The sequence below is a fragment of the Sus scrofa genome, chromosome 3 (assembly GCF_000003025.6).
Source record: "Sus scrofa isolate TJ Tabasco breed Duroc chromosome 3, Sscrofa11.1, whole genome shotgun sequence".
Lineage (NCBI taxonomy): Eukaryota > Metazoa > Chordata > Mammalia > Artiodactyla > Suidae > Sus > Sus scrofa.
The window spans coordinates 69,776,683-69,792,054 of NC_010445.4; the positions used below are offsets into that span (position 1 = coordinate 69,776,683).

General features: G+C 55.3%; 1 protein-coding gene across 1 annotated transcript in view; it reads left to right on the forward strand.

The window, feature by feature from the left end:
• The window catches only part of SFXN5 (sideroflexin 5), a 132,951-nt gene that overhangs the window by 75,662 nt on the left and 41,917 nt on the right, over positions 1 to 15,372 (forward strand). Inside the window, exon 10 of the mRNA XM_003354772.5 lies at positions 12,003 to 12,093. Within this exon, the coding sequence (XP_003354820.2) occupies positions 12,003 to 12,093 (91 nt within the window). The remainder of the gene's footprint in view (positions 1 to 12,002; positions 12,094 to 15,372) is intronic.

The following is a 15,372-nucleotide window of genomic DNA, read 5'->3' on the forward strand; positions in this document are numbered from 1 at the left end:
GTTTGGGAGAGCAGGCAGGGAGGTGAGGTGGTGCCCAGGGGCCATGGGAAGGGCTACACACTCCAGCCGGGTCCAGGACGTCTGCCCTGGGGGGCTCAGGTTCACCAAGCATCCTTCTCAGAGGAGCTGCTCTTCGTGCTCAGTGATGTGGCTGTGATGCAGGAGTGGAGGGGCTCGTGATCCATCCCCAAGGTTGATCCAAATGTCACCTCCCCTTTGCTCTTTACCTGAGTTCCCTGAGTCCCCTCTTGGTGGCCTTGGTCATGTGGTCACATGTCTAAGCCCTCCCAGAGTCCTGTGAATTCCTCAAGACAGGTGAGGGAGGCTCATTTTGAATCCCAGAGAGTTTTGAGAATGCAGCAGCTAAGTAGGGGAGGTTTGTAGATTGACTGTGTGAGCACAAAGATGTATCCCAGATGAGGGCAGAGGGCAGGTGACACTGTGAGGAGACTGGGCCAGAGCTAGAGAAGCCCAAGTTCACAAGACCTTGGCCTGTTCATCCCACCCCTGCACCTCCAGCTGGTCCTCTCTCTATCCTGGCTGGGTGGTCTCCTATAGCTCCCTCCAGAGGCCAAAGTCACAACTTCAATATTTTTATCATTATGTATCACTATCCTTGCATAATAAATACATCTACTATACACGTACTTATTGAGAAAAATAATAAGGAAATGCAAATTATTTTTAAGACTTTTTTTTTTTTGTCTTTTTGTCTTTTTAGGGCTGCACCCTCGGCATATGGAGGTTCCCAGGCTAGGGGTCCAATCAGAGCTGTAGCCACCAGCCTGCACCACGGTCACAGCAACGCGGGATCCGAGCCGCATCTGTGACCTACACCACAGCTCATGGCAATGCCAGATCCTTAACCCATTGAGCAAGGCCAGGGATTGACCCCAAAACCTCGTGGTTCCTAGTCAGATTCGTTTCTGCTGTGCCACGACGGGAACTCCAGGGAATGAAAGCTTTTAAAAATTCACAGATAATAATCTTTTTTGTGAAACCTGCTTTTCTCATCTCCCATGTCATTAAATCGGTGTAATGACTGTTCATGCCTGGGTACTTTTATTTCACTCTTCTCCTAAAATAGGGATTTGGAGCTGTTCTGAGATGGTCTCGTTTACCCTGTTCCCACGGGGACCAGATCACCTCCAAATGGCTCTTAAGTGGGGTTGTTCCCCATCTCATGGCCAAACTCACTCTCCTTCCCCGAATCCTTATGTCTCACCCCAAGCACAACGAAGCCAGACCTTGCCCAGTCTATTTCAGTGGCTCATCAGGAGATCACTCACGCACCCTGGTGGTCCCACGGCCTAGCCTGGGACTTCATTTGAGGGTTCTACATATTGGAGATCTCTGATTTTGGGGGGTTACTGCCTGGGGCCAGGAGCTCTTGTGAGAGAGGGGAAGGGCCCTGTCACCTCTTCCTGCTCCTATGACAAGAGGAGCTGATGGCTCTGTTTAGTTTAGCAGCTTGAAAATCCCATCTTCCTTTTTTGAGGTTCCAGGGAAGGAACGGGGAACTGGGAAGCCACTTGGGGAGAATCCTGAGCTGCCCTGGCCGAGAGGGGCTGGAGTGGAGGGGATCACAGTGGGGGACACCCCCTTCTGCAGGCTGGGCCTGTGGGCTTCTTCTCCCAGGCTCTCTGCCTACCCTGGCCTCGCTGTCCCACGCAAGCAGCCCTGTCATTCCACCTGAACCACTTCATAAGGCCAGAGCCAGCCCAGATCATGGGGTGGGGGTTCTGATGCCCAAGCTGCAGCGTTATGGGGGGCTTGGGTCCCTCTGGGGCTCTCAGACCCAGGGCCTTACCCGCAGGGCCTGGGGGACCCCCCCTTCCGCCTCCCACCTAGCTGGAGGTGTTCCCTGACCACCCCAGCCCCAAGTCCTAGAAACTTCCATCCTTTTCATACAGTCAGTTATGCCCCATGTCCTGTCCTCTTATTTCAAGCTAAGCAGGGACAGGCCTTGTGTCCTCTCCCCCACAGAGGGGGACCGAGCAGTGGGCCATAAGTACTCGTTCATTAGATTGCTGACCCATTGCGGCCTCCAGGAGGCCCCTCTGAGCTCCGCCCGGAGTGGCAGTGTCCCTCTGCCTGACACCTTCCAGCCGTGAGGGTCTAACTTCGGCAGATGGAGTGGAGTTTCTGACTTGGAAAATTTGCAGCCTGCCTGCTTTTCTTTTGTGTGTGTAAATCACAAAACCTCCAGAAAAAGAGGCTTTATTTTATTTTCCTTTGCCTTGCTCTCTGGAAGCCCAGGCCCCGCAGCCTCATTAACTGATCTCTGCTTCAGTTTGTGACAGGTCCTCCTGCCTGCCCCTCCCGCCCCCCGGGTGAGCCTGTTAAGAGGAGATGACCTGCAAACAAGTGTCACGGCCCCAGTGGTTGGCCCCGTTCTGACATTAATTAAAATGAGTCCCTACAAGCAGGCGGCATGGATGGGGGCTGACAGGCCAAGGGCAGATCCCCGGGACGGAGGACCAGCTGGAGTGGAGGCCAGCCTCCTCTCTGGACCCAGGAGAGCCCTCTTCCCCTCTCTGGAGGGCCCCCAACCTTGGCCAGCAGCCCCAAGAATCAGGGATCCCCAGGGTGCATATCCCCTAACTGCGGCCTCACCCTGGTGGCAGGACCCCCGCCAGGGGCGGTGGGGAGGGGTTAGCAGCCTTTTGGTGAACCCTCTAAATAGATCTGGCAATGTCTGGCTTCTTGCTTGGGAATAAAAAAGAAATTTCGTCTTAAGTTATTTTTGAAATCTAGCAGTTTGCTGTCTTTTAACAAAGGAAGTTCTGTCAGCGCTAACTGTGCATGAGTTTGGGTGTGTGTGTTGAGCACGACTGTGGTGGCCCCCCTGAGCCCTGGGGGAGACCCCGTCACTCTCTTCAGGGGGACAGGGGTGCCAGGCAGTTTGCAGGGGCTGGGGGTCCCACAGACTGGTGTGTCCTTCAAGATGCTGAGAGGGGAAGCTGAGGATACTCTGTGGTGTCTCTGTCATGATGACGAAGGTGATGTGGGTGTGGGGGGGCCCAGGGGAGGGCCCCCGAAGTCACACAGGGCTGACGCTTGTAAGATAAGACTGGAGAGAGGCGAAGGCAGGCTTGGGGGGGTCCAGAAAGAGGGCACAGCACACAAAGAGGCACACGGGAGAAGGAAAGCCTGGCAGATCCTGGAAGCCGTCAGAACATGAGTGTGGCTGCCATGTAAGGAGTAATGGTGATGAGGTGACAATGAAGCGGGGTGGGGGTAGCAGGGACCCATCACGAAACACCGTGACCGCCTTGTCAGGAGTCAGGAGCGTCAGGCCAGGAGCCCCCGCCTGGGCTCAGGGACCTGGGCGTTGCAGAGGGTGCAGGCAGAAGACAGCTGGAGGAGAAGTCGCCGGGGGTTGGCAGGCCCAGCTGAGGAACCCCCCCTCATGGACACAAGGTCCTGGATAAGAGTGGACCTGGGGCTGGAGAGGAAGGCTCAAGGCTAAAGACCCATGTGAACAGTCCGCAGCTGGATGATGGAGCCAGAGTATAAGAGTGGCCTCGTGCCTGATGGTCAGATGCTTCGCCTTCAGCCAGGTCCTGGCTGGCCAAGGACTTTGGCTGGTGGAGAAGTGCTGGCTTCTTTTCCTAAAGGGTTTGGTCCCTGGGGGTCCTTTCTGTATAGGATGCAGAGATTGTTAACCTAGACAGTGGGCACAAATGGTATCCCGGGGGTCCCTGGGCTGGACACCCACCTCTTCCAGCTCCCACTGCTTCCTGGAGCTCCGTGTCCCCATGAGAGTCATAGCTGCTAACACTTATGGAGCGCCTACGGTGTGCCACATGCTGTTTGGGTGTCCCGCTCCTAAGGTACACCCGAGATACCCCTTGGACCACAGAAGACACCACGAGGGGACCCTGCTGAGGACACTGAGGCACAGAGGTGAGGTCAGTGCTAGAGTTGGGATTCAGTGTCAGGGTTAATCTGGAGTCCCTGTTGTGGTGAAGTGGCAATGAACCTGACTAGGATCCGTGAGGCTATAGGTTCAATCCCTGGCCTCGCTCAGTGGGTTAAGGACCCAGGGTTGCTATGAGGTGTGGTGTAGGTCACAGATGAGGCTCGGATCCCACGTTGCTGTGGCTGTGGTGTAGGCTGGCAGCTGTAGCTCCGACTCGACCCCTAGCCTGGGAACTTCCATGTGCCGAAGGTAGGGCCCTAAAACGACAATAAAAAAATAAACATCAGGCTTAATCGGACACTACCCTGCTAACAAAAAGACACATTTTTCTTCCTGCTCCCCTGTGTCGTGAGGAGGTAAGAAAAGCTAAGCAGTGTTCTTGGCTTCATGTTGGAGGAGCTATGTTACCATGTCCCCCGGTAGACAAGACCCTCTGCAGGTGCCCTGAGAACACTGGGGACTGGAAGAAAATTCTTGACAGGCTCTTTAAGTATAATGAGAGGTTGCACTTCCACTCACCTGCACGTTTGGTTCCTGGGCTTTCTGCAAGACTCTACCTGGCTGGCTCTGTGCTTGGAGGTATAAGTCGGGTATCCTTGTGATCCAGGGTTTAGTTCAGTGTGTGTTCTGTGGTCCAGGGTGTAGCTCAGGGTGTCCTCCGTTATCCAGCGGTGCCTTGGGGTGTTCTCTGTGGTCCAGTTGTGGCTCAGGGTGTCCCTCATGGTCTAGGGTGTCCCTCCCAGTGTCCTCATGGTCCATGGTGTGGCTCAGGGTGTCCTTCATGGTCTAGGGTGTCCCCCAGTGTGTCCTCATGGGCCATGGTACAGCTGTGTGTCCTCATGGTCCAGGGTGTAGCTCAGGGTGTCCTCATGGTCCAGGGTGTCATCCATGGTGTCCTCCATCATCCAGGGTGTGCCTCAGGGTGTCCTCTGTGGTCCAGTGGTAGCTCAGGGTGTCCTTCATGGTCTAAGGTATCCCTCAGAATGTCCTCATGGTCCAGAGTATAGCTCAGTGTGTCTTTGTGCTTCAGGGTATGGTTTGGGGTGTCTTCATGGACCAGAGCATGTCTCGGGGTGTCCTCGTGGTCCAGGGTGTCGTTTTTGATGTTGTCTATCATCCGGGGTGTGCCTCAGGGTGTCCTCTGTGCTCCACTTGGTATCTCAGGGTGTCCTTCATGGTCTAGGGTGTCCCTCAGGGTGTCTTCTGTGGTCCAGGGTGTACGTCTGGGTGACCTCGTGGTCCAGATTGCATCTCAGGTGTCCTCTGTGGTCCAGGCGTAGCTCGAGGTGTCTCTAGTGGTCCAGGGTATAGCTCAGACCCAGATATTCTTCTCTGAGGCTGATGGACGTAGGAGGCCAATTGCCTGAGAATACAGACCACACTCTTGTCTCACCACTTTCACTCTGCATGCCTTCCAGGTTGGAGGGCCCTCTCAGAATCTGAAGTTTTCTGGAAGCCGGCAGATGGTGATGCTGGCCGTGTCAAGTCTGATGCAAATATCAACTCCACAACTGTTTTGGAGAGGGCAAGTTCTTGCCCCTTCCTGGATGCAAGGGGTCTGATGTGACTGGTTTTCCAGCAGGTGGCCAGCAGGTTCCTGTGGGGCATGGTTCAGGGGTCAGGGCTGGTCACCGTTGCAAGCAAAGAAGCCACACAACTGCAGCTGGAGCTGACAAGTGTTTGAACCTCCGCATAACTCTGTCCTGGCCACCTTAGCCCTTTGCTCTTGAACATGCTGCCAAGCAACAGGCTGGCTGAGATTGCAGGACAATTGACCTCCAGAGAGGGTCTTGGTTATTACCAAGAGTTTAATTCTACAATGCACGCCCTCTGGTGGGCATTTTTGGTACCTCCCAGATTCCTTGACCTGCCCTAATCCTTGCTCCCCAGGACCCACAAAAAACCTCCCTGACCATTTTGTTGTATTATTATCCACCACCCAAGAGTAGATCTAAATTCTGACCTAATGCCATCCCTCCTTTCAGACAGGCCCTTCCATTGTTCTCCAAGGACCCTCGGTCCCACTTATGGCAGCTGCCAGTAGTCTACAGAGCCAGCTGCAGAAACCTGGTATTTCATCCTTCTGAAGCCCACTGAGTCCCCCCTCCCTGCTTACCTGGCTGCCTCCTGCTCTCCCTCAGGGCTCAGTTGGGCTGCCCCTTCCTTGGATGCTTCGTAGCCCCGCCCCCAGGCCCCTCCTCCTCCTCTAAGGCCATCTGCTCAGGTGGCCTTAGAGTTGCGCCCTGCACTGCAGAGCTGTGTTTGCTCAGGTGGATGGCGGTGGTTGCACAAGGCAGCTCTCCTTCGTGGCTCTTTTTTTTTCCTGCCCCTGAAATCGTTGACTTGATTTATGTAGCAACATTGATTAAGCACCTACTCATTTCACCAGGCACGGGAGACTCAATGAGGAATGAGTGTGTGCACAGGCCCTGACCTAGCGCTTAGGGCCTATCGGGAGAGACAGGATTTAGTAGAGTCCACAGGTAAAAATATTTCTGTGCGATTCTTTTTTTTGTCTTTTCTAGGGCCTCACCCACGGCATATGGAGGTTCCCAGGCTAGGGGTCTAATTGGAGCTGTAGCCTCCAGCCTACACCACAGCCATAGCACCTTGGGATCTGAGCTGCATCTGCCACCTACACCACAGCTCACAGAAACGCCGAATCCTTAACCCACTGAGCAAGGCCAGGGATCGAACACGCAACCTCATGGTTCCTAGTCAGATTCGTTAACCACTGAGCCACGACGGGAACTCCCAGGGTGATTCTATTTTTACTAATATCCCTGTATTACTTTGACTCCCAACATTTTCAGAGAGTAAATGAATATACTTAGAGACTGTGAAAAGTATCTGGAAGGAAGCTTTCCAGCCTCTGCGAGAGGCTGCAAGAGGGGACCCCCCAGGGAAGAGGAGGCCTCCCTGAAGGCCTGACATTCAAGATGAAAAGTGAGTAAGCCAAAGGAGGGCAGGGCTGGAAGGTCAAGGACAGAGAGGGGGAGACAGAGAAGGGAAGAGGGACTGGCTCTTGGGCCGAGTGGGGTGGTGGCGAGATGGCTGGAGGCTTGCAAGCCTGTCCAGGCAGTCCTGCAGGGCTGGGTGGGTCTTTAAGTGGGGGGAAGCCACTGAAAGGCTAACACACATTGGAATCCGTTTTTATTTATGTATTTATTTAGTCTTTTTAGGGCCACACTCATGACACATGGAGGTTCCCAGGCTAGGGGTTGAATTGAAATTGTAGCTGCAGGCCTACACCACAGTCACAACCATGCCAGATCCGAGCAGCATCTGTGACTACACCACAGCTCACAGTAACCTGGATCCTTAACCCACTGAGCGAGGCCAGGGATCGAACCCGCAACCTCATGGTTCCTAGTCGATTCGTTTCCGCTGGGCCAGGACAGGAACTCCCTGGTATCCATTTTTAGAAGACTGCTCTGTCTGCTGTGTAGAGAATGGATTAGAGGCGTCAAGGGGGGCAAGCAAGGAGCCCAGTTAGGGGGTGAGTGGTTGTCCAGGGAATAAGTGACAGGAGCAGCTGCAGTCAAGATAACCACAGAACACGGAGCTCTGTGCTGTGGGCTGGGCCAGAGCTGGATGTGGGGGGCCAGAGGCTCCTGTCCAGGTTGACCCCTGTGTTTCTGACTTGAGGCGCTGAGCTGGGAATGGGAGAGGCGGCCAGGGGTGGGTGAGGAAGAGCAAGATAACCATTGCTTGCTGTGGCTGCAGGGCCGGCAGAGTGCTTGAAGCCCATCGAGATGGAGGCATCCTTCAGGGGACCGGATGTGTGGGCTGGCGTGGCGACACAGCCTGGGTGATGCAGGCATTGCTCCAGCCCCATCCAATGGCTCCTCGCTGGCCTTGCAGAAGCTGGGCTGCTGTTGGCCTGGAAGGACCTTCCTACTCAAGGAGACGGCCATCAGCTGTCCCTGAAGGCCTGGTATCACGGGAGCTCCCACCCCTCCCCAGTTCTTGGTGCTGGTCAGCACTTACCTCCATTGTGGAGGGAATTGCAGGAAGCTGGTCTTCCCTCCTCTTTCTCTGGCCCCGTCAGTTGCCTGTGGCAAATTCATTGGTCTGGGGCCAGAGCTTGGAGAGAAGGTAGCCAGAGAGCAGGTAGCCTGCTGCTTCCTCAGGCCAATTCTGAGCGCTCACTGGTCCTGGGCTCTTGGCTTCTCCTAGGACCCCTGTCTGCTGACCACATGGGGAATTCTTGTGCGGAATCCACACCCTGTTTGTGTTCCTTCCACCGAAATGGAGCCCCTGTTTTGTTCATTTCTATTTTGTGGCTTATCTGGAGGCTGTTAAAACAGACCCCAGGGGACCCACAGCAGTGATTGTTCCATATCTCATTATCTTTCCCGAACCTGATTATTAGCTCAGATTTTTCTGATCGCTAGCTGCTGTTCGTGATGAATTGTGTGCCATTAATGCCAGCTGGTTCCCTTAAACAGGACCCACCATGCCAGGGAAAGTGGGCTGCCGTTCAGAGCCACCAGCCACTTGGCTTTTTAATTTTAATGGGCTCCACCAAATGTCCAGGCCAAAGGGTCCCCAAGGAACCAGAACAGACGGGCTCCCAACCCCCAGTCTGCAGCCCACCCTGGTTCTCTCCCAGGCTGTGGCCATCCTAGCTGCAGGAACAGTAAGCCCTGATTTGGGGGGTCTCCCCTGAATGCATGCCTTCGTGCCATCAGGCGCATCCTAGGCGAGTGGATGGGTGACCTCACCAACTCTTAGTGAGCCTGTGGCTGCACATGTGCCCAGGCCTTCTCCCCACTTTGCTGGTTGCAGCCCCTTCCCTGGGCTCAGGCCTGTGGGCCATTGCATTTAGCAAAGTGTGTGTGCCTCACTAAATTTCACCTGTCCATACTGGGGAGACCCAGGTGGGTTTCAGGGAAGAGGTGGCCAGAGAAGGGGGACCCAAGCATTGTTTTCTCTCTTCTTTCCTCCCGCCTAGCTGGGGTGGGGGAGACAGGCTGAGTCACTCACCCTGGGCTGTGTCAGTCCTACCTGGTGGCAAGAGCAGCCAGCCAAGGAGGGGAAGGCTTGAGGGTAGGTGGGAGGGTTGAGGGTTTGCTGCAGCCAATGGCCGTTAATCCTTCTCGCCCTCCGCCATGCCTGCCTCCAAGAGGCAGTGAGGGGAAGGGTTCGAGCTCCCTGCTGGCTTGTCTCCTTGACTCCTGCTCCCCATTCCTCCAGCATCTCCTGCATCTTTCCAAACAGATGTGTGAGGTTTTGGACCCAGATCTTCTGTTTTCTAGCTACTGAGGGCAGAGGTGGCTCTGCCTGGAATTGCCTTTCACTCATCTGGGCCCCAGCTCCATGCAGGTCTTTCAGGGAGGCTTTTGCAGTGCATACAGCCAGTTTTAAATGGCATTTATTTATTTATTTATTGCTTTTTTTAGGGCCACACTTGCGACATATGGAGGTTTCCAGGCTAGGGGTCTAATCGGAGCTGTAGCCCCTGGCCTACACCACAGCCACAGCAACGCCAGATCCAAGCTGCATCTGTGACCTACACCACAGCTCACGGCAACGCCAGATCCTTAACCCATGGAGCAAGGCCAGGATCGAACCCGCAACCTCAGGGTTCCTAGTCAGATTTGTTTCCACTGCACCACAAAGGGAACTCCTGGCTTGTAGTAATTTAAAAACAAAATGGCATGTCAGACATTGCTCGCGGAGATGGAGGACCATTGGAAAGCAAGTAGCACAGCGGCTGAGTGAGGCTTTGGAATTAGCAGACCCTGGGTTTGGATCCTCGTTTTACCTGCCTCAGTGTCTGAACTTGGGCAGAGGGACTTAACCTCTCTGAACCTGTCTGAATGTCTCTGAACCTATAAAAGGGGGTGAGGTGCCCTATCCATAAGCCTGTAGTTAAGCTGGGTCACGTGACGTGGTTGGCCCGAGGCATGCCCTTTTCCCCTCCTCTGCTTCACCCCTGATGCCCTCCTGTGTGTCCCCTGGCCTCTCTCCACACTGGCACTCTGAGAGACATATTCCCTGGTATTGAGGGGGGCGGTGAGGGGACCATTTCTGAGTCACAGAGATAGTCACTTGCTGCTGCGACTTGGAGAGTTCCATCTGTGTCCCAGGGGCAGCCCTGAAGCATCAGGGCTGCTGGGCCCAGGGTGGGCTGGCAGATCTCCAGCCTGCCCCGGTACACTGAAGTGTGTCTGAGCTGCCACGAGTCTCTCTGCCTCCCTGCCTCCCCTTGAATGGGCAGAGAGAATAAGAATTGGGCACTGACCACCAGCTGGAGGCTTCAGATGAGCACCTGAGCGCCCAGGCTGGGTTTGCCTGATGGTGCTCTGGCTCCAGGGTGGGGCTTGGCTGCCCGGTGGCTGGCGGTCTAGCACTTCTATCTTCCCAGGTCTCACAGTGGCAGCCTGGGCTGGGCCATTCCTGCCATGCCGTGCTCTGATTTGACTGCTGCGGGCCCCCCACAGCCCTGGAGGCCTTCCCAAGGCTCTGCGGTTCCCCCAACAACCCAGAAGGTTGAGGCCAGAGCCAGGACCTGCTGAGCCACCGGATGCGCCAGAGCCGAGAGCAGGCTGTCCGGGCCGTCAGGCCAGGAGGCCCACAGCCGCCCCTGCTGCCCCTCCTCTCAGGAACGATGGATGGGGGAGGGCTGTCTCTGGCCTCAGTTCGGGGGAACAAAGACCTCTACACACCCAGCTTCTGGTCTGGCCACAGGCATCCTCTTTTGTCTCTGTGCTCAGGCTGTTTTCCTTCCAAAAGGTCCTTCTCCCCAGCCTAACCCTCCCCAGAATAACCCCACCTCCTGCTCCTCCAAAAGCCCCTCTTCCAGCCTTTGCTAATCTCTCCATCTTTTCAGTCGTTCCTTGCGTTTATCCCTCAGCTGCTGCTTTACTGAGCATGTACTACGGGCCATCCATGGCCCTAGGGACCCGGTGTGCAAAGAAGAAGGCACGTCCCCTCCCTGTCACTGCGGAGGGGACATCAGACCCCAAAGAGGGTTCCTAGAGCTGGGAAGGAGGGGCTGTGATGTGCCAGGGGGCGGCTTTCTGCCTGGGGGAGGTGACATCATTCCTATACAGCTTCATTTATTGAGGTCTTTTAGGTGCTCATGCTGAGCACTTTACAGCCACTCCTGGAACAGCCTCGGGACGGGACGCTGGAGCTATTACCGTCCCCTTTTACAGACAAGGAAACGGAGGCAGAGAAAGGGGAAATGAGTCCCAGAGTCAGTGACCCTGGAGGCGGAGCGCAGAGGTGGGCCTTAAAGAACAGACGTGGACTGGAGCACAGGAAGGGAGGCACTTGGGGCTCGGGGACCTGCACGAGCAAAGGCCCCAAGGTGGGAAATTCACGCAGCGTTTCAGCTGACTGGATGGGGCAGACAGAACATGGGGTGATGGGGGAATGGGGAAGTGAGTTTATGGAGGCCGAGGCGGCTGCATGAAGGAGTCTGCACCCTCTTGCACAGGCCAGGGGGAGGTGTTGTCCTGGTGGAGGGGACTGGACCTGTGTTCCAGGAAGATGCAGTCAGCGTGGGGGATGGAGTGGAGTGGGAGTGCCCAAGGCAAGGGGCAAGGGGGGCCCTGGTGGCCTGGGCTGGGAGAGGGGAGCTGGAGTCTGAGTGGAGATGGACAGTGAGCCCAGGACGTCCGCTCTGGGCGGCTCTGCTTAGCTCTCTCGTCACCTGTGGGTCTCCCTCTGCTGAGTCCGCCTGCTCTGGCCGGGCCCTGGAAAGGTGCTGCTGAAGAGGCTGGGTGGGAATGACAAGGTCCTATGCTTCATTTATTTGTAGATTTTGTGTTCTAATAGCAGCCATCCCACCATCACTTTTCCTCTCCCCGGAGAGGCTGTGTGCGTGCGCCTGTGTGTGTGTGTTTGTGTGTGCGACTGATGCTCTTCTCCCTCTGGGATGACTGGGCAGTGGTACTTTAAATAGCACTGCGGCTCTGCAGCACCCAGTCAGGCTGAGGATTGAGGGTCTGGGGTGCAGGTGCAGGGCAGGCTGGTACCCCTCAGTCGCTGCTCTTCCCCTAGCCCACCCCGTCCTCCCACAGTGCTGAAGCATCACACACCCTCTCTGTTTTCTCTTTCTAAGGTGGGCCTTAATGTCCTGGTTCAGAAAGCCAACAAGTTCACCCCAGCCACCCGCCTCCTTGTCCAGAGATTCGTGCCATTCCCCGCCGTAGGTAAGACTTGTGCAGTGAGGAGAGCGTGTGCGTGTGGGCAGGTGGGGCTGCCAGCCTCTGGGGAAACTGGACGGTCCCGCCACACCTCTTCTGCCCTGGGGGCCTCCCAGCTGGGGCGACTGGAATAAAATGCATGCAGATAGAAGAAAGGGTGACAGGGGCCCCACCTTCCAGCTCTGCCTGAGATACTGCTTTTAGCACAGGGATTCTTTTTTTGTTTTTGCTTTTTTTAGGGCCACATCTGCAGCACATGGGAATTCCTGGGCTAAGGGTCAAATCAGAGCTACAGTTGCCGGCCACAGCCACAGCAACGCAGGATCTGAGCCGCATCTGACCTATGCCGCAGCACGGGATCCTCAACCCACCGAGCCAAGCCAGGGATCAAACTGCATCCTCATGGATCCTAGCCGGGTTCTTAACCCGCAGAACCACCCCAGGAACTCCAGCACAGACATTCTTAACCCGGGGTCCTCAGACACCCTCTGCCTTGCGGTCCGTAGATAAGATGCAGTGGATCTCATGAACTCCGTTGGGAAAAGTATACTAACCTTTAACTGAAATTTAACATTTTCTTCCATCGTGAATATAGGCAGCAAATCACAGTAACAAGCAGGACCTGTGACTGTCAGCAGTAGAAATCACAGATAATTTCATGTCACATTACAGTCGTTACAGAGTTCTTAAAATATCACTTATGCTCAGCACTAATTCAAAATCATGGTACTTGATAGACCCACTGGTAGATCTTGTTTTTTAATTCATTAGTTTTTTTCTTTTTGTCTTTTTTGCCATTTCTTGGGCCCCTCCTGCAGCATATGGAGGTTCCCAGGCTAGGGGTTGAATCAGAGCTGTAGCCGCTGGCCTACACCACGGTCACAGCAATGCGGGATCCAAGCCACGTCTGTGACTTACACCATAGCTCACGGCAGCGCCGGATCCTTAACCCACTGAGCAGGCCAGGGATCGAACCCGCAACCTCATGGTTCCTAGTTGATTGTTAACCACTGAGCCACCACAGGAACTCCATTAATTCATTAGTTTAAAATCACATCTCTTACTGTATCACAATTGAAAAAAAGCATTTGGATAGCTTATTTCAATATAACCCCTTTGTGATTTTACATATTTTGTTTTATGCATTCAGAGACATTGTTTTGGGAGGGGTACATCGGCCTTACCAGCCTGTCACAGGGGTTGCTGACACAAGGGAAGGTTCAAGGCTCCCGCTAGTCTGGGGCTCCAAGCCTTGTGTGGTGGGCCCTTTGCATTTCAGGAGCCTCCACTAATAGGAAGCTGCATGCAGGGTGTGTGTGTGTGTGTGTGTGCATGTGTGCACTTGTGCATGATTTCAGCAGAGTTTTGCTGCTCTTGAAACCCTGAGCTCACAATAGATGCCCTGGGCCTCGGCCCTGGGGTTCCCTAAAGCCCAGCCTGGCCTTAAGAAGCCTATACCTTATTTTGCCACAGTGAAAGTTAAAAAAAACCCCACAAAACTACAAAGAAATATACAACCCTGAAAGAAACACAAGGCCGACCACCATTAGTCATCAAAAGAGAACAAGTGTTTGAGTCATGACACAAGTTCCCCATCTGATGGCGGAGGACAGAGATGGGGCAGGGCCAGGAAGGGCGTGAGGTCCCATGTGACCTCCCTAGTGCCAAAGCTCAATCTGGAGAGCCTGGCCTGAGACCCGAGCTCATGGTCCCAACCCTGTTCTTTACTTCCAGGGCTCAGCTTCCCCATCTGTGATATGGGGGCACCCACCCTACCTTCCTCCAAGCTTGAGCTGAGGCTCAAATGAGACCACAGACCCTTTCCATTCATAGGAAAGTGCTTTGAAGCACCTGCAACGCTCCTGCGAGAAGGTGGGAGATCATTATTGAGCAGCCCCACCTCCTCAGGAGCCCAGAGGCTAATGAACTCCCAGGACCAACCACCCGGCTGGTCCTCAGCCGACCCAGATAATTGCTATAGCAACTCCACACTTTTAATGAACTCTCAGCTATTTCTGGCGTGGGCCATTAATGGAATAACTCTTTAGATCTGACTTTGTTAAGGAGCCTAATTGAGTGAACACAGCTGCCGACCCTGCGTTCCCCGCCATCCCGAGCGGGAGGGTCAGATGCAGCCTGAGGAGGGGCAGCTCTCAGCTGCACTGGACTGGATTTTTGGTCTCCATCGAGATGTAATCTGTCCTTGAGCCAAACTTCAGGTAAAGACTCTGCCAGGGTCCCATTCCCCTACTCTGCTGGCCGTCTTGCTGTGTGACCTTGGAAGGGTCTTAATCTCTCTGGGGCTCCCTCAGGAGGAGGGTCCCGGCATTCAGGTTGGACCCTCTCTGCCGCCGCCACCTGAGGCTTTCTGGCTGATCCCTCTTTGGGCTCCAGCCATTCCTCTCCTGCCTGCTTGTCAGGGAGGAGCCGCAGCCACTCACGCTGGTCCGGCCACCACGGAGGATCGTGAGATCCTGCGTGTTCCTAGCTGGTTGCACAGGGTGTACACAGGGGTGGTTGGCCGCCTTGACGGTCCCCGCTCGCCAGGATCCTGGGAGAAGCAGGCCCTTTCTGGCTGCTTCCTCAAGCACACTGCCCAAGACCTGGCTGTGTGCCTGCCTGCCTTCCACCCCTGCCCCAGCCTCTCCTTCACCACAGGTGGGCTTCCATCTCTCTGGCCCCTGGTGTCCATCCCGGGCCACCTGTAGATGGGCACTTGCCAACCCCCAGTGGACGCTGATGCCGTGGGGTACAGGGTGAACAGGCGTGCGCCTCCCCCCATCCAGAGGCTTAAAAGGCCCCTGGTCTTCTCAGGCCACCAACTAGTCCTTGCATGTGGCTTCCCTCTGCCTCGGGCCAGACAGAGTGTTCCTCAGCCCCATCATAGGGCCAAGGTCCCGCGGGCGCCCACCTCTGCTTCCCACAGCAAGTGATGCCAGACTATGCCAGGCCACCATTAAGGCCACAGAGAAGCCTGCTCAGGACTTGCTTTACTTTGTAGAAGGTCCTTTGGCCCCACCCTCCCCTGCCCCCTCCCCGACCCCGGCCTGATGGAGAGATAGGACTCACGGAGCCATGAGTGCACACAGGGAGGGGGTGGCTGCAAGTGGGACTGATCGGTTGTTGGGGTGGGGTGGGTGTGGAGCAGAAGGAGGTCTGCAGTTCAGGGTGAGAGAGGGTCGTGAAAGGGCCTGTGTGCCCTGCGTTCAGTGGCTACAGCCCTCCTCCCTATCCCCCACAGCCCTCCTCCCTCTCCTCCAGTGGGAAGGCGGGTGGGAACCCAGG